An 18,466-nucleotide genomic window follows, 5' to 3' on the forward strand; every position below is an offset into this window, starting at 1 on the left:
AGCAGCACGTAACAAATACCATTATTGTTATTATTTCTCGGTTTTTCCTCCTACTTAGATTGCAAACCCTATGTGGGACATTGCCTGGGTACGACTTGATTATCTAGTAATTATGGAGGAGGAGGAGGAGAAGAAGGAGGAAAAGGAGGAGAAAGAGGAAGAGGAGGAAGAGGAGAAGAAGGGTGAAGGGGAGGAGGAGGAGGAAGAAGGTGGGGGCAGGATTTTAGTTGCAACTTTTTCTTCCCTCTCCCACCTTTCTTTCTTTCTCTCCTCCATCCAAGAGTGAGAAAGGGAGGGGGAATGGAAGCCAGGGAATTCCTGGGCCATGCAGATCCCTCTCCTTCGGAAGCTGGCCCAGACCAACAAACTCAGAAGATGCCCCTGGCCAAGATGATCTTGGTCCCCAGGTATCAGGGCGGGGGGGGGGGGGGGGGGGGTGGGGGTGGGGGTGGGGGGAGGGGGTCTTGACCTTGATCCAGGAGCCCTCCAGTCCTTCTGCCCCGCAGGCCCAGTGCCCAGGCAGAGAGAGGCCAGGGCCTCTCTCACAACCCCTTCCCCCACCCCTATTCCAGGGGCTGAGTTAATCCCATCGCCGCCGCCTAATCGCCTTCTACTATCTATTCCCTTGCAAATGTGACCTTTCCGCCCAGTTTTCTGCTCCATCCTGCTTGCAGACTCAGGGCCCTGAGGCTGGAGATGAAGGGGATCCCTGGGTGCGACCCCTGACCCCTGACTCAGGCCAACATCTTGTCTGTCATTCCCGGGGAGGTGGTGCCCACCAGTTTAGGGTTTGCGCGGAGTCCCAGGAGGGGAGGGGTGTGACTGCCCAGAATCAGAGGTTCCCCAAGTCCCCTAAAACTCCCTGGTCTGGTTAATTATAGTACATATATAATATGTATATATATGCACACAAGATATAAATACGATATATATATATACACATATATATGCAAGATATACAAGTATATATATTATATAATTATAGTATTTGTTAAGAGCTCACTATGTGCCTAGCACTGTTCTAAGTGCTGGGGTACATACAAGGTAATTAGGTTGTCCCACGTGGGGCTCACAGTCTTTATCTCCATTTTACAGATGAGGGAATTGAGGCACAGTGAAGTAAAGCAACTTGCCCAAGGTCACACAGTAGACCAACTCCTCTCCTCCTTTCCCCACCCAGACTGTAATTCCTTAAGGGAATGAATTACCAATCAGTCAATCAATTGTAATAACTGAATGCTTACTGTGTACTGTGTACTAAAGCACTTGGGAGAGTACAATAGAACAAAATTCGTAGGCACATTCCCTACCAACAAGTTTACAGTTAAGAGATTTTTTTTTGTTTTGCACTTATTTTGTGCTAGACACTGTTCTAAGCAATGGGAGAGGTACTTATGTACATATCTGTAATTTATTTATTTGCATTGATGTCTGTCTCCCCCCTAGACTGTAAACTCTTTGAAAGTAGGGAATGAGTCTGTGATATTGTTCCATTGTACTCTCCCAAGTGTTTAGTGTAGTGCTCTGCACAAAGTAAGCACTCAATCCATGCGATTGAATGAATGATTGAATGAATACAAGCTAATCATTGTGGACACAATCCCTGTCCCACATGTGGCTCAAAGTCTTAATTCCCATTTTACAGATGGAGTAACTGAGACACAGAGAAGTGAAGTGACTTGCTCAAGGTCACACAGCAGAAAGGTGGCAGAGCTGGGATTAGAACCGAACCTGACTACCAGGCCCGTGCTCTACCCACTAAACCATGCTGTTTCTTCCTTCTACTTTATTGTACTCCCCTGAGCATTTAGTACTGTGCTGTACATACAGTAAGGGCTCAATAAATACCACTGGTTGATGAATTGATCTTCCCCTCTCACTGCCCCCCTTCTCCTTTCCATCCTTCTTTTCCTCCTCCTGGTGCCCAGTTTAGGAACTTCCTGCTCGAGGCTCCAAACGAACTGGGGCACGATGATGTGAGTGCTAAAAAAGGATAAAATTAACCCAAGCCCCATGTGGGTTGGGTCGGTCTTCACCCTGCTTAGCTGCCAGCCTTGGAGGGGGGTGGGTGAGTGGGCAGGGTGTTACGGTGCAGTGGAGGGTGGAGGGAGGCAGGAGCCTCTGCTGCTGCTGGACCCCCTCCACTCACCCCCCCCCCCCCCAACAGCGATCTCCTAGGACTTTCCTGGACTGCCCACCTTGACCTGGCCGGATTCCACACCCTGGGGGAAGCAGCATGTCTAGTGGACACAGTACGGGCCTGGGAGTCAGAAGGTAATAATAATAATAATAATGGTATTTGTTAAGCTCTTACTATGTGGCAGATACCGTACTAAGCACTGGGGTGGATACGAGCAAATCATGTTGGACACGGTCCCTGTCCCACATAGAGCTCCCAGTCTCCATCCCCATTTTTAATCCTGGCTCCACCACTTGTCTGCTGTATGCCCATGGGCAAGTCTCTTCATTTCTCTGTGCCTCAGTTACCTCATCTGTAAAATGGGAATTGAGACTGCGAGCCCCTCATGGGACAGGGACTATGTCCAACCTGATTTGCTTCTATCCACCCCAGTGCTTAGTACAGTGCCTGGAACATAGTAAGTGCTTAACAAATAACACAATTATTATTATTATTATGACCTGACGGGATGGGCTCACCCCGGCACTGGGATGCAGGCTGAGAACCCCGAGGGCTGGGCCGAGCGACCTCTGCCTTCTCGTTCCCAGCCAGACCCAGGACCTCAGCTTCAGGGCCGCCTCATTCTGAAAGGGCAGTGGTGGAGAGGCAGGACTGGACCTGACCTCCTGGGAGATATAAGCCCTGCTGTCCTCCCCTCTGCCAAGCCTGTGTTCCTGGAATCAATCAATCAGTGGTATTTATTGAGTGCTTACTGTTAGGAGAGTTAATAATAATAATTGTGGTATTTGTTAAGCGCTTACTATTTGCCAGGCACTGTTCTAAGCGCTGGGGTAGATATAAGGTAATCAAGTTGGACACAGTCCCTGTCCCACACGGGGCTCACAGTCTTGATCCCCATTTTACAGATGAGGTAAATGAGGCTCAGACTTGTCCAAGGTCAAACAGCAGACAAGTGGTGAAGCCGGCATTAGAACCCAAGTCCTTCCAATTCCCAGGCGCGTGCTCTATCCACTAGGCCATGCTGCTTCCCTACAGTATACAGTATACAATATTGTACAATACAACATAACAGACACATTCCCTGCCCACAACAACCTTAGAATCTAGAGGGGGAGAGTGATATTCTACTATGCTAAACCGACCATGAGTTTTCTCTCCAGGTCTTTCATTCATTCATTCATTCATTCATTCATTCATTCATTCATTCAATCGTATTTATTGAGTGCTTAGTACAATGCTCTGCACATAGTAAGCGCTCAATAAATACTATTGAATGAATGTATGAATATGTGCAGAGCACTGTACTTAGCGCTTGGAATGTACAATTCGGCAACAGATAGAGACAATCCCTGTCCAACAACGGGCTGACAGTCTAAACTGGGGAGACATACAGCAAAGCAAAACTGAACAAAACAAAAACAAGACATCATCATCAAGATAAATAGAATCAAGGAGATGTACACCTCATTAACAAAATAAATAGGGTAATAAATAATATATACAAATGAGCACAGTGCTGAGGGGAGGGGAAGGGGGAGGAGCAAAGGGTGGAGAGGGGAGCAGCGGAGGGGAAGCAGAGGGAAAGGGGGGCTCAGTCTGGGAAGGTCTCTTGGAGGAGGTGAGCTCTCAATAGGGCTTTGAAGGGGGGAAGAGAGTTAGTTTGGCAGAGGTGAGGAGGGAGGGCATTACAGGACAGCGGGAGGACGCGGTCCAGGGGTTGACAGAGGGATAGGTGTGAACAGGGGACAGTGAGGAGGTGAGCGGCAGAGGAGCGGAATGTACGGGGTGGGCAGTAGAAAGAGAGAAAATGGAGGTGAGGTAGAACGGGGCAAGGTGATGGGGAGCTTTGAAGCCAGGTCTCGAGGCCTGAGTGCTGGCTCCTGGACAAGCTAGTCCGCTAATGTCAATTTGTTCCAGACCTGAGAGAACGTGAGGAAGCAGGGTCCTCAGAGGGGACAATGGGAAGGTTTAAGGGTGGGATTCAGCTCTCCTCCCTTCCTCCCTCACCCCCTGCTGGGGCCTGGTGCCTTCCACTGGGTATCGCCTGCCTCCGAGGTCTTTCCCAGGCCTGTGACCCCAGGTCCCAGAGCAACTACAGGGTCCAGGGGAGGGATGACACAACCAACCTACCTTCTTTTCATTAATATCCGGCTGCTCTCGGTCCCCTCCGGGCCCCGCCTCTGTGGACCGGTCTTTAGGGGTAGACACTCCGTTGTATTTCAACCTGCTGTTTGACGCTCCCACTGCTTCCTTTTCTTCACTCCTGGATCACAGGGGAGAGAGTCAGCATACTTGCTCTGGCTCGCCACAGTCACCCTGAACCCCAAGGGATAATTTGGCTCCACCTACTGCCATCGTCACAGTGATGGATGGAGACAGAACACTTCCTGAGAAGCAGTGTGGCCTAGCGGAGAGAGCCCTGGCCAGGGAGCAGATGACCCAGGTTCTAATCCCAGCAAGGTCACCTGCCTGCTTTGTGATTTGGGGAAAATCACCTACCTTCTCTGCACCTCAGGTTCCTCATTTGTAATTATCGACCTTTTTTATGGTATTTGTCAAGCGCTCACTATGTGTCAGGCAAGGAGTGCTGGGGTAGATACTAACTAATCAGGTTGGACATGGTCCATATCCCACACAGGGTTCACAGTCTTAATCTCCATTTTACAGATGAGGTAACTGAGGCCCTGAGAAGTGAAGTGATTTGCCCAAAGAGTGAAGCAAAGTGATTTGCCCAAAGATCCGCAGCAGATGAGGGATAGAGCTGATTAGAATGCAAGTCCTCTGATTCCCAGCCAGGCAATCAAACAGTGGCATTTACTGAGTGCTTACTATGTGCACAGCACTGTACTAAGCACTTGGTAGAGCACAATACAACAGAGTTGGCAGACACATTCCTGGCCCACAGTGAGTTTACAGCCTAGATGGGGACATCACAGGCCTGTGATCTTTCCACTAGCCCATGCTGCTTCTCAGCAGATGAAATTCCTGTTGCCCCTTGAGGTTGTGTGGAACAGGGACTGTGTCCGATCTGATTATCTTGTATCTACCCTAGTGCTTATTATTATTATCATTATAAGTGCCATTAAGTCATTTCCAATTCATAGCGACTCCATAGATATACTTTTTCCAGAACGTCCTGTCCTCTGCCATAATCCGCAACCTTTCTAACGGTTCTTCCATTACCACTGTTATGGTCTCTATCCATCTAGCTGCCGGTCTGCCTCTTCCATGTTTTCCCTGCCCTTTTCCTAGCATTAGTGTCTTCTCCCAATAATTAGTCCTCCTGAATATGTGTTCAAAATATGCTAATCTAAGTCGAGTCATTTGGCCTTCCAAAGACCACTGTGGTTTAATTTGCTCCAAATTCCATTTGTTTCTCGGGCCATCCATGGTATTCGCAAAAGCCTTCTCCAACACCACATTTCAAAAGAATAGATGTTCTAGCCTGCTTTCGTTTAATAAATACCACAATTATAATTACAGCTTAGAAACAAAACCAACATGCTTGAGAGATGATTCAAGCACTAACTGCTTCTCTAGGGCAACGTGGCGGCCTAGGATGCCCACTGTTGCCAATTACTGCTCCTGAGGATTTCCTGCCACTGAGTAGAAAGGGAGAAGAGGAGAGGGGTAAGACGAGGCCTTTTTATAGTGGTGTTTGTTAATCAGTCAAAAGTATTTATTGAAAACGTACTGTGTGAAGAGCAGTGTACTAAGCACATGGGAGAGGACAATACAACAGCATTGACAGATATGTTCCCTGCCTCCAATGGGCTGCTAAGCGTTTACTATGTGCCAGGCACTGTTCTAAACTCTGGGGTAGATATCAGGTAATCGGGTTGGACACAGTCCCTGTCCCACATAGGTCTCACAGTCTTAATCCCCATTTTGCAGATGAGGTAACTGAGGCACAGAGAACTTAAGTGACTTGCCCAAGGTCATGCAGCAGACAAGTGGCGGAGCCATTAGAACCCAGGTTCTTCTGACTCCAAGGTCTGTGCTCTGTCCACTAGACCATGCTGCTTCCCATTTCTAATTAGTCTATCTTGAAAGATCTCAAACCACTTTTCCATGACCCCAAAGTGTTACTGTAAGTCAGCGCCCATCATTCTCAAGATAATTTTTTCCTAGGTCCCCCAAGACCTTTGAATTCTAGAGGATTCTGACTCCCTTCATTAGCTCTCGAAAATACACTGTCTTTAGGTGGTGATGGTGGCAGTGATAATAATGGTAGAAGTACTTATTGAATGCATATTAAGAGCAATTCCTTGTGCTAAACAATAAATGGTAATTAATAAGTGCTTATTGGTTGCAGAACACTGTACTGAGTACTGGGGGAACTACAGTGGAGTTGTTCTTTGCCCACAAGAAGTTTACAGTCTAGTGGGGATAAATTACAAGTAGGGGAAACAACAGAGTATAATGATGTGGACCCAAATGTTGAGGTGAGGTATGTAAATACCTCACGCTGCTTGGAGAAGCAGCATGGCTCAGTGGAAAGAGCACGGGCTTTGGAGTCAGGGCTCATGAGTTTGAATCCCAGCTCTGCCACTTGTCGGCTGTGTGACTGTGGGCAAGTCACTTCACTTCTCTGCGCCTCAGTTCCCTCATCTGTAAAATGGGGATTAAGACTGTGAGCCCCACGTGGGACAACCTGATTCCCCTATGTCTACCCCAGCGCTTAGAACAGTGCTCGGCACATAGTAAGCTCTTAACAAATACCAACATTATTATTATTATTATTATTATTATGTAAATGCCTAGGAGGTACAGATTCAAATTCACAGGTTACCCGGGAGGGATGGAATAATAATGTTTGTTAAGCACTTAACAAAGTTAAGTGTATCAAGGACTGTACTGAGTGCTGGGGCAGATACAAGAAAATCAGATCCCACAATGGGCTCCCAATCTAAGCAGGATGGAGGACAGATATTGAATCTCCATTTTGTGGATGAGGGACTGAAGCACAGAGGAGTTGGGTGTCTTGCCCAAGGTCACACAGCAGGTACAGGGGAGAGCCTGGATTAGAACCCAGGTCCTGTGTCAAGGCCGTTGCTTTTTTCAGTAGGCCACACTGCTTCTATGGGGCGGGAGTATATGAAAGCTTAGTCAGGGTAAGGATTCCTGGAGGAGATATGATTTCAGTACTCCTGTGTAGATGGGGAGAGGGCCTTTTTGTCAATACAACCCAGCCAGCACACTTTGCTCCTCTAAAATCAACCTAATCACTGTCCCTTGTTCTGGCTTAATCCTCTGGCTATCCCTTGCTCACGTCCACCCTCCTAAATGGACCTCCCTCCCCCTTCAGATCCAACAGATCAGCTCTCTCCCCATCATCATAGCCCTCGTCTTGTCTTATACCGTCGAGTCGTCTCTGACCCATGGCTACTCCATGGACATCTCTCCCAAAACGTCCCACCTCCATCTGCAATCTTTTTGGTTGTGTATCCATAGAGTTTTCTTGGTAAAAATACGGAAGTAGTTTGCCATTGCCTTCTTCCACAGAGTAAACCTGAGTCTCCGCCCCGGCCTCTCTCCCGTGCCGCTGCTGCCAGTCACAGGGGAATTTTGACTTGTAGCAGATTGCCTTCCACTTGCTACCCACTGCCCAAGCTAGGAATGGAATGGCTATGCCTCTGCCTGACTCTCCCTCCCATAGCCAAGACTGGTAAAGTTCAGTGCTTAGTTCAGTGCTCTGTACACAGTAAGTGCTCAATAAATACAATTGATTGATTGATTAAGGGCAAAACCTTGGGCTCTGGCCCTGGGCACAGGACACCTTCCCTCCCGTGTGAATAACTTTGGAGACTTACCTGAGGCGCTCAGGCCCAGGAAGGCTGGTGACGTGCTGCACTTCTTTGCGTTTGGTGTTGGGGTTGCTGCCCCTCAGTATGCTGGGGCTCTTAGGAAATATCCCTTCCATCAAATCCATGGTCGTCTTCCTCCTGGAGTCTGGGTCCAGGATGTTGGCCAGAGACTTGTCCCAGCAGATGATCTCTTTGGCCAGCGCCTCTGCCCGGACATCCTCCTGGGTCTTCCCGGAGTCAAGGTGGCCCGGGTTCGATTCTGGGATCAGGTCTGCGGGCTCCTTGGCGGGGGCCGGAAGGAGCTGCTCTGGGCAAGGCTGAGTGCCTCGGGACACCAGGACCGGGGTAGAGCTCACCCTCTGGGCCCCAGAGGGCAGGAGGAAGGTTTCGGGGCCTGAAGCTGGGGCCGGGGTCTGGCTGCCCCTGCAGAAAATGAGATTCGGTGTCTGCCTGTCGCCTTCAGCCGTGGCCCCGGATGATCGGCTAGAGCTGTGGAGGGCACAGAAATGGGAAATAATAATAACAACAATGATAATAATTATGGTATTTGTTAAGTACTTACTATGTGCCAGGCACCGTACAAATGCTGGGGGGGTCACAAGCAAATCGGTTTGGACACAGTCCCTGTCCTGCATGGGGCTCAGAGTCTTAATCCATATTTTACAGTGAGGTAACTGAGGCATTGAGAAGTTAAGTGACTTGCCCAAGGCCACACAGCAGACAAGTGATGGAGCCAGGATTAGAACGCTTGACCTGACTCCCGGGCCCATGCTACTTCCCATGAAAGGTGGGTCTTGCTGGGGGCTGAAAGTGTGTTGGGGGGTGGATGATGGGAGGACTGGTGGGGAGGAGGAGCCTCTCTGACTGAACATTTCTGGGTGGGTGGGTCCTAGGGTGCAGTGCGGGTGACCCCCACCTTGCTCTGGTTCACCCATTCGCTTATGTTCCTTGCGTCACCCATTCATTAGATGGTATTTATTGAGTGCTTACTATGTGCACTGTACTGTACTAAGCACTTGGAGTGTACAATTCGGCAACAGATAGAAACAATCCCTGCCCAACAACAGGCTCACGGTCTAAACATCCATGAGACCGGAAGCCCCTTGGGGACAGGAGTCGAGCCTCTAACTTCAGTCCGTTTCCCAAGTTCTGAGTCCAACACCCTGCACTGGCGATGTGAACAGCCCCACAGTTGCTGGAGTTCAAGGGCCTCTAAGGGTGGAAGCAGTTGGTTAACCCTGGATGGCCTCTTGGCAAACCCACAGCCTAAATGACAGATGGGCAAGGGGCCTCCTGGGCTGGGCACCCTCAGCTGCCCAGGAATCAAGGTGCTGTTGGGTGGTCTGGAGGGGCTGAGTGAAATCTGGGGCCCTACTGCTGCCTTTCTGAACTTTTTAGGGAGACTGGGTCAGGAGGGAAAGGAAGGGATAGGGGATCGGGGAATGGGAGCAGGGGGATGAAGTGATAGGCAGGGGCAGGAAGGGATAGGAGCTGATGGGCGAGTTGATGATGGGGGGGGTACCTCTGAGTGTTTGCAAAGTCACCTCCAAATCGGCCCTTGCTAGACTGCCTCGGGGCACTCGCTCTTCCAGGGCAGATGTGAGGGTGTCCAGCTGTCCGGCATTGGTCCCCTGGCCCTCTCTGTCCTCGGGCCGGGCTGAGACCCTGAGGGTTGGACTCTGGCTAAGCCCGGTGGGGCCAGTTACCCAACTCTGTCCCGTCTCTGGGACTGGGACTAAGGGAGGATTGCGGGGAGGGTGGGAGAGGGGAGTCTCACCTGACAGGGGCTCCCACCGAGGGTCCCTGGGCCCAGCCGTCCAGGGCCTCCAGCAGCTGGACTGGGGGTGGAGGCAGGGGGAGCTCATCCAGGCCCTCGCCCCACGGCCCCCCAGGTGGGGGAGGTGGAGGAGGAGGAGGAGGAGGCGGGGCATCCCACGAGAGGCTCGGAGCTGGGGGGGACCCCACATCCCTGACAAATACGTCATCATCGTTGTCTTCTGAGGTGGCTCCTTCCTCCGGAGACGGCGGGGTGGAGCGAAGCGCCGACTCAGAGATGCGAAGGGAGATCCTCTCAGATGGGCGGTGGCTGGGGTCAGAATTGGGGCTACCGGCCTGGGCCTGTCCCACCCAGGAGGGCACGGGGGCCTTCGGGGTCTCGGCCACGGATCCGGGTCCGAGCGAGCTGGCCCATCTCACCCGGGGGGGCGGGGGTCTCTCGGGAGGTGAGACCTTCGAACTCTGCTTGCACTCTTCAGCCACGGCTTCGGGGGCTCTGGGGCTGACCCCGGTGGGCATGGGGGGAGCTTCTGGAGAAGGAGGCTGCCTGCCCCCGAGCTCTGCCCGGCATGCCGACTCTGCCCACCCTGCTCGCAGCTCTGAGGCCGGCTGTAGGGGACAGTAGGTGGCCGGTGGGGGAAGCAGGGGTCTCGGGTCTCGGGGTTGGGCCTCCGTCCCCGCTGGCTTGAAGGTGGCTGGTTGGCGGATGAGGGTCCCCGCTCCTTGGAGGCCAAAGCTGGCTTGGTGAGGGCTGGAGTAGCGGACCAGCGATGGTGTCTCCCTGGGACTTCCGGGTGCTCTAAAGTGAGACGCAATAATAATAATAATTACAGCATTTGCTAAGCGCTTACTGTGTGCCAAGTGCTGTTCTAAGCGCTGGGGTAGATACAAGGTAATGGGGTTGTCGCACGTGGGGCTTACAGTCTTTATCCCCATTTTACAGATAAGATGACTGAAGCACAGGGAAGTTAAGTGGCTCGCCCAAGGTCACGCAGCAGTCAAGTGGTAGAGCCAGGATGAGAACCCATATCCTCCGAATCCCAAACCCGGGCTCTTGCCACTGAGCCACGCTGCTTCTCAAGCATGGGAATGGGGACTGTAGCCCCGGAACCGGAGGTGACAAGCTGGAGACCAGGCAGAGAGTCCTGCCCTTTCTTCCTTGACCCCATGGACACTACTGCCTCCGGTTCATTGGTTGGCTTTCTCGGGTAAGTAGAGGCACCCGCCCAGGGCCGGCAGGAAAGGGTTTCACTGTCTGCATCCTTAGGAGGAAGGGCTGAGGGAGCAGGGCTACGTACTTGGCTCCGGGTTTGGCCAGGCCGGGAGGCTCCTGTCCCAGAAAGCCACAGTCACTGCTTTCCCCCAGCAGTAAGTCCTGAACAGAGAAAAATTCAAAGTTGTTTATTGGATCTCATACCGCCCCAGCTACCCAGAAGAGGTGCTATAGTAGACTCTTCCCCCACTGTGCCCTGCTGAACACATGCGTCATAATAATTTTGGTTAGGCACTTATTGCCAGGCTGTACTAAGTGCTGGGGTCGATAGAAGCAACTAGGGTTGGACACAGTCCCATGTGGGGCTCATAGCCTCAATCCCCATTTTACAGTTGAAATAACTGAGGCCTAGAGAAGTGAAATGACTTGCCCAAGGTCACAGAGCAGCCAAGTGGCTGAGCTGGGATTGCATCCCATGACCTTCTGACTCCCAGGCCCATGCTCTACCCCCTATGCCATGGAACCAATGAAGGAGAAGCCATGGTCCTCCCATACACCCTCTCTGCTGGCAGGGTGAGCCTGTCTGCCCAGGCCTACTTGTGACCTGGGATCCATACAGGGTTTTGTGTCGGAAGACTGACACAAATGGGCTGGGACAAACGGGGTGGGCTCTGAAAGGGACGGGGCCATAGGGGGAGAAAAGAAAATAGGTTGGGGCGGGGGTGAAGGGAAAGAGGAATTAAAAAAAGGAAGAGGTGTGGGGGAAGAAAAGAAAATAGGTTGGGGAGGGGGTGAAGGGAAAGAGGAATAAAGACAAGGAAGAGGTGTGGGGGAAGAAAAGAAAATAGGTTGGGGAGGGGGTGAAGGGAAAGAGGAATAAACAAAGGGAAGAGGTGCGGGGGGGTTGCTGGGGATGAAGAGACGGTTGGGGAAGTATCCCCTCTCTCCGACCATGGCCGGTGGCAACGAGGCCAACCGGCCAGGCCAGTGCCTGTGAATAGGAGTGTCGGCCTGGCTGGAAATTCACCATAAGAACAGGCCTGGGAGTCAAAAGGACCTGGGTTTTAATCCCAGCTCCACCATGTGTCTGCTGTGGGCAAATCACTTAGCTTCTCTGTGCCTCAGTTACCTCATCTGTAAAATGGGGATTAAGAGTGTGAGCCCCATGTGGGACAGGGACCGTGTCCAACCGGATTAACTTATCCTTACCCCAGCGCTTAGAACAGTGCTTGGCATATAATAAGCTCTTAACGAGTACCGTAAGGCTAGACCAGGAGCTCCTACTGGTGGTCCAAAAGCCAGGTCTGTGGCAGTGGCAAATGGTGGCGGCATCAGCGGCAGTAAAAAGGCCACCGTTGCTACTTCCACCAACCCCAGCGCTGGGAGGCTTTGGCCTGTCCCCCCCGGCTCCAGGCAGGATCCTTAACGGGATCCCACTTTGGCCCATCTCATCACTGTACTAAGCGCTTGGAATGTACAATTCGGCAACAGATGGAGACAATCCCTGCCCATCGATGGGCTTACGGTCTAGTCAGGGGAGACAGACCGCGCTTCAGAGAACGCTCCCCAGACTGAGGACGTACCTGCCCCTTCTTGGCCGTGACGGGGGAAGACCTGGACCTCACGTGCACAGGGGTAGCGTAGCTGTCTGGGCGTTCCAGAAGGTCCTCGGCAGACATGGATTTCCCGGCATTCCTGGAAGGGGGCGGGGGCGGGACCTTCTCCCAGGCCCACTCCCGCCACTGAGAGCCGCGGGACCCCCCGCCCGTCCACCACCCCTGCTCCCCTCTGGGTCGGGACCCCCAGCGCTGGTCCCCGGGGACCTGGATGCTGGCCAGTGAGCTGCTGCGGTCACGCAGGTCTCCCTTGGGGTGAGAGCCGCCCAAACTCAGGGCCCCGGAAAGGCCGGGGGGCAGGGTGGAGGAGACCCGGCCGGCCTCGGATGCCCACCGCGGGCCCGGGCTCCGCTCCTGCAGAGAATTCATGCTGGAGGCGGACGAGAGCCCGCGGGAACAGGCCGCTTCCAGGCCGGGCTGGGGGGCCAAGCTCTGGGAACGCTCTCGCGGCAGCCCCCCGGCCCCGGGCTCCCTGTAGAAGCAGCAGGAGGAGGCGGAGGAGGCGGAGGAGAGCCGCGAGGCGGTCTTCCGCTGGACGTAGTCGGCCAAGGCGCTCTGTTGGAACTGCTTGAGCTGGGGCCGCGAGAGGCTCAGGGTGGAGCAGGCCTTCCCCTCCCTCTCGAAGATCCTGCGCCTGTCGGCCACGGTGTTCTCCGGGAAGCCGAAGGCCAGGCCCTTCCTCGGGGATGGGTCGTCCTCCTCCGCGACCCCCACCTCGTTCATCTTCTCGGGCTCGGAGTACGACCGCTTCTTTTGCTCGGCGGTCAGCCGGCGGCGGGCGCCGATGCGGGTGGCCGGAGGCCCCGGGCCCTCGCGGGGAGAGCTTCCGTCCCCAGGGGTGATGCTATGACGTTCCCGGGGCCTGTGAGGGGAGGCTGCTGCCGCCACGGCTGGCCCTGGGCAGCTTGGCCCTACGTGGGCCGAAGTCGGCCTCTGTCTGGGCCCGCTCCGGGCCGGGACCGAGCCGTTGAGGCTGAGGTCCAGATCCCGGCGGCGGAAGGAGGTAGCCCCCAGCACACGGGACTGTGCATTCTTGATGCTGTTGCGGTAGGCCCGGTTGAAGGTGCCGTCCAGCGGCGGGGAGTCCGGCCCGTCCTCCCTCCGCTGGGCTTCCCTCTCGGATGTCCTGGACAGCTGGAAGGTGCTCTGGCTCCGGGAGAGGAGAGGAGTCTGGCGTGTCGATTCTGGGGGGGCCCTGGGGCTCCTGTTGGCTCGCACCTCCCCAGCCTGAGCTGAGGGCTCCCCGGAGCCCGGAAACGCAGCATCGCCCCCTAAGTTCACGGGGCTGTTGAGTGCCGCCAGGCCCGGCCCCCCCGTTTCTGGCCCGCTGGGCCTGTAGGTGTGGCCGAGGAGGATGCCCACACTCGGGGACCTTTGGCTTCCTGACTCCCGCTGCTCGATAAGGCTGACCTTCTCCAGCACTGAGCAGCAGGCCTGGGGGGACAAGGGGCCCCCCAACATCAGGGGGCTCTGGCCCGGGCTGGCTGTTTTGGGGAGGGGCGGAGATGTGGGTTCCTGAGGTCTGCGCTCAGAGCGAAGGAAGGTCAGAGCCGGGGTACCGGGTTTGGACTCGGGCCCCAGGCCAAAACCGGACCTGTCTGAGCGAGGCTGGGGGTCAGCGTGATCCCGCCGTTGGCCCTCCTCCTCAGCTTCTCTCTGGTCGCTGACCACAGTGACCAGCCTACCGGACAGGTAGTTTACTGGCAGTCCCTCTCTGGGCTCCGGGCTTCCATCCCCTCTGGTGCCCTCCGGGATATCTTGCAGGGATCGGATGGCTGACCTGGTCCTTAAGCAGCCAGTCCGGGGGGTCTGGGCCGGGCCATCTCTCTCTGGCCTCCAGTGAAGGGTGACTTCCCGGCCCTCCGGGAACTCAACCCCCGAAGGTTCCAGACCCTGGTCTTCTCTCCCCTCCCAGGTCGGAGCCAGGGGAGCTTCGGGGACAGAGCGGCGGGAGCCCAACCACACACGGGGCGGGCTCCCATTCCCCTGGGTGAATGTGCCTCCGACCTCTTCGGCTGTGGCTTCTGACTCCTCTCTCCTCAACGAGGTTGCCTCTGGCCCCACCAGGAAATGGGGCTGGTAAGAGACGAACCCGGAGGCCGCCTCTGGCCTCTTCTGAACCACCGGCTGCTGATCGGGACCCCGAGGCAAGAGGGTGGACTGCCGGCCGGCTCTGTCCTGCCCTGAGGCGGCCATCTTGTGGTTCGCATTAGGAGCGGGAACGTGGCCGCTCTCCTTGGCCAGGGCCGGGTAGAGGGTGCCTGTGCCGCTGGCGGGAGGCTGCGGCACCTGGGCAAAATGTGGCTCTGGGGCGGGCACAGGATAGACGCCGGTGGGGAGCAGGGGCTGGCCGGGCCGGGTGGTCCGGGCGTAGACGGGAGCGGTCCTCGCCGGGGGGCCGCTCTCCGGACCCTTCTGTGGCACAGGGTCCGGCTGCTGATCTAGGGGCCCCTGCTGCTCTGGGGGCCCGGGGCTCCGACGGGGCCTGATCTGGTCCAAGCCCGCCCGGGAGCCAGCCCTCTCATGGTGCCGTGTGGCAGCGTAGCTGTCTCGTCGAGCCGGCGGCTGGGGGGCCCCCATCGTGGGCGATGGCTGGTCGGGGAAGGCTTCGGGGGGTCCGAGGCAGCGCTGGTTCTGGGCTGGGGGCCCGCCCCCCCTCGGACCTCTCTCCCCCGGCCCCCGGGACTCGCCTCCGGGAAGGAGCACGGCCGAAGAGTCGACCTCGTACTCCGCTGAAACGCCACGCCGAGGGTCGTAGACCGTCTTGACGTACCGGATGTCGGCCTGCCTCATCCCCGCCAACCCACTGGCCCGGGGGGAGGCGGAGATTCCAGAGTCCGCCCCCTCCCAGCTGGGGAGACCTGGGGGTGGAGGGTACTCCAGGACGCTGGAGCTGGTAGAGAAGGAGCTGTAGGCAGAGTCCCTCTTGCTGTGCAGGTGGGCCAACTGGTCGATGCTGCTGGTGGACTTGGCAGGTGAAAGGAGGTGCCGGGGCGGATAGCCGCCGGGGTCCAGGCTCTCCATACTGCCCCGTGAGCTGTACTGGTCAGGACTGGTTCTTGGATAGCCATGGTCCAGACTGGACAGGTCACTTGCGGAGGAGCTGGAGGAGAGAGAGAAGTGGAGAAAGAACGGGAGTGGTGCTGGGACAGGGAGCTCGAGTATGAGGCTTAGAGAGTGGCGAGCTCACCGCCAGCTGCAATATTGGTTCTTGATGGAGATGTTTCATTCACCAGAGGCTGGACAGATCAGGCTAAACTTGGTCCTGGGTTCACTCCCCTGTCAGCCCTTGTCAGCCCAGGGACTCTTGGAGCAATCGCCTCTTTCTCACCCACATGCCACTCTCCTATTTACCCCTGCCCTCCACCCAGAATGGCAGTGCCCTGGGTGGGCCGCTTGTGCTCAGATATAAATCATGCCCCTCTCTGGAACAAGAAATATGCTAGAGGGAGAGAGGAAGGCAGGGAATGGGGGAGAGGGAGATAGAGATGGAAACTGTATCTCAGTTTCCTCACCTGCAAAATGGAGGGTTCAATAGCTACTCTCCCTCCCTCTTAAATTGTGAGCCCTGTGAGGGGCAGGGACTATGTCCTATTTGATTATCCTGAATCTGCTACAGTGTTTGGCATGTCATCATCGTCATCATCATCTATGGTACTTAGTGGATGCTTATTATGTGCAGAGCACTGTACCAAGCGTTTGGGAGAGTAAAAATAAGAATTATGGTATTTGTTAAACGCTTACTAAGTGCCAAACACTGTTCTAAGCTCTGTATAACTGAGTTGGTAGATACCTTCCCTGCCCAGAACAGGCTTACAGTCTACTCATCATTACTGTTGTGATACTCCCCGCAGTGCTCAGTACAATGCTTCCCAATCAGTGGATGCGCGCAATAAATACGCCTCGATTGATTGATTGCGACTGGATCAATAAAATTCCCTCAGGTACTCCACCTCCTCAAAGATAGCAACTCTAATGCTGGCCTCCTGTGGTAGGGGGCAGTGGGAGGGACACCCCATCTACAGTGAGACCTGTGTCATCTGCCTTCTGGCCTTTGGGATTCAGCATCCAGGACCTCTACCTCTCTGGCTCTTGAAGTAGGGAACGGGATCAAGCAGTAAATCAATCAATTGTACATATCGAGTGCTTACTGTGTGCAGAGCAACACAAGACATACTTGGTAGACACGGTCCCTCTTCTCGAGGAGCTTACAGTCTAGAAGGGGAGACAGACATTAAAATAAACTACAGAACGTTGCGGGACTGGGGCGGGAGGTGAATAAAGGGTATAAATCCAAGCGCAAAGGTGATGCAGAAGGAAGAGTGGGAGAAATGAGGGAGTAATCAAGGCTCCAAAGGTGGGGAGAGTGATCGTCTGTTAGGTATGAAGGGGGAGGGAGTTCCAGGCCAGAGACAGGATGTGAGTGAGGGTTTGGCGGTGAGATAGACGAGATGGAAGTACTGTGAGCAGATTGGTATTAGTGGTCCCCCGGGTGCTAGTCCTGTTGCCCCCAGGGTGTCTGGCTAGAGTCAGGCTGGCTGGCTAGCCGCAGTGGGTCAGCAGGGGACCGGTGAAGCCTGGGTCACTGAAACCAGGGGAGGGACCTACTTGTGGGAAGTAGGACCCTCTGGGGAAATCCCCAGGCCTAGGCACAATTCTTTTCCATTTTGGTTCCTCCTTTGGTCTTTCTCCTCCAGGAAATTTCGTGAGGAATGGATCATCTCTCATTGCTCAGTTGTAGTTTCTAGATCTGCTGGAAAGAGCTGCTGTGACTTCAGGGGGATGATCGACCACTAGATGCCACTGGTGCCTCTCAGAAACACAGCTATGGAAAACTGGGAGGGAAGCTGAGGGGCAGGTGGTGGTGTGTGTTTTGTGTGTATGCATGTGAGAGAGAGAGATAATAGGAATGTCGTATTTGTGAAGTGCTTCCTATTTGCAAAACAATGTACCAACAATAATAATACTAATGATGATATCTGTTAAGCGCTTACTATGTGCCAAGCAATGTTCTAAGTGCTGGGGTGGATATAAGCAAGTCAGGTTGATCAAAGTCCCTGCCCCACGTGGGACTCACAGTCTCAATCCTCATTTTACAGATGACGTAACTGAGGCACAGAGAAATGAAGTGACTTGCCCAAGGTCACGCAGCATACAAGAGGCAGAGCCGGGATTAGAATTCATGACCTGCTGATTCCCAGGCCCGTGCTCTAGCCACTAATGATAATAATAATGTTGGTATTTGTTAAGCGCTTACTAGGTGCAGAGCACTGTTCTAAGCGCTGGGGGAGATACAGGGTAATCAGGTTGTCCCACGTGAGGCTCACAGTTTATCCCCATTTTACAGAGGAGGTAACTGAGGCACCGAGAAGTTAAGTGACTTGCCCACAGTCACACAGCTGACAAGTGGCAAAGCCGGGAGTCGAACCCATGACCTCTGACTCCGAAGCCCAGGCTCTTTCCACTACATCATGTTGCTTCTAAACACTGGGGTACAGTTACATAATCAGGTCAGACTAGTCCGTGTCACAAAAGGGGCTCACAGTCTGATGGGGAGAGAGAATAGGTAGTGCCACCCCATTTTACAGATGAGGAAAGTGAAGCACAGAGAAGTTAGTGATTTGCCCAAAGTCATACGACAGAGATGTGGAGGAGCCAAGATTAAAACCTAGGTTCTCTGATCCCAGGCTGGTGCTCTATCCACAAGGCCACATTGTTCTTTTATGGCTGGTGCTTCCATGGCTAATACCCTTCCCTCCATTTGCAGCCTGGTGCCACAGACTCTGCTCACGAGCTTTGGCAAGATGGACAGAGAGAAGCCTTGTCAAGACCGTCCCTGTTATTCTAGCCCTCGCTGAGCCACCTTTGGCTTTTTGAGGAATGGGGAGACGTATGCCGAACAATATTTTCAGAA

The 18,466-nt window shown here is 54.2% G+C and overlaps 1 protein-coding gene across 3 annotated transcripts in view; it reads right to left on the reverse strand.

Annotated features, from left to right (window-relative positions):
- The window catches only part of SHROOM3 (shroom family member 3), a 122,963-nt gene that overhangs the window by 1,920 nt on the left and 102,577 nt on the right, over positions 1 to 18,466 (reverse strand). For all 3 annotated transcript variants that reach the window (XM_029073885.1, XM_029073886.2, XM_029073888.2), the window contains 5 exons: positions 12,520 to 15,655; positions 11,022 to 11,098; positions 9,725 to 10,522; positions 7,954 to 8,436; positions 4,271 to 4,403 (listed from right to left, as the gene is read on the reverse strand). In XM_029073885.1, coding sequence (XP_028929718.1) covers positions 4,271 to 4,403; positions 7,954 to 8,436; positions 9,725 to 10,522; positions 11,022 to 11,098; positions 12,520 to 15,655 — 4,627 coding nt within the window. The remainder of the gene's footprint in view (positions 1 to 4,270; positions 4,404 to 7,953; positions 8,437 to 9,724; positions 10,523 to 11,021; positions 11,099 to 12,519; positions 15,656 to 18,466) is intronic.

The sequence above is a fragment of the Ornithorhynchus anatinus genome, chromosome 10, assembly GCF_004115215.2.
Source record: "Ornithorhynchus anatinus isolate Pmale09 chromosome 10, mOrnAna1.pri.v4, whole genome shotgun sequence".
NCBI lineage: Eukaryota > Metazoa > Chordata > Mammalia > Monotremata > Ornithorhynchidae > Ornithorhynchus > Ornithorhynchus anatinus.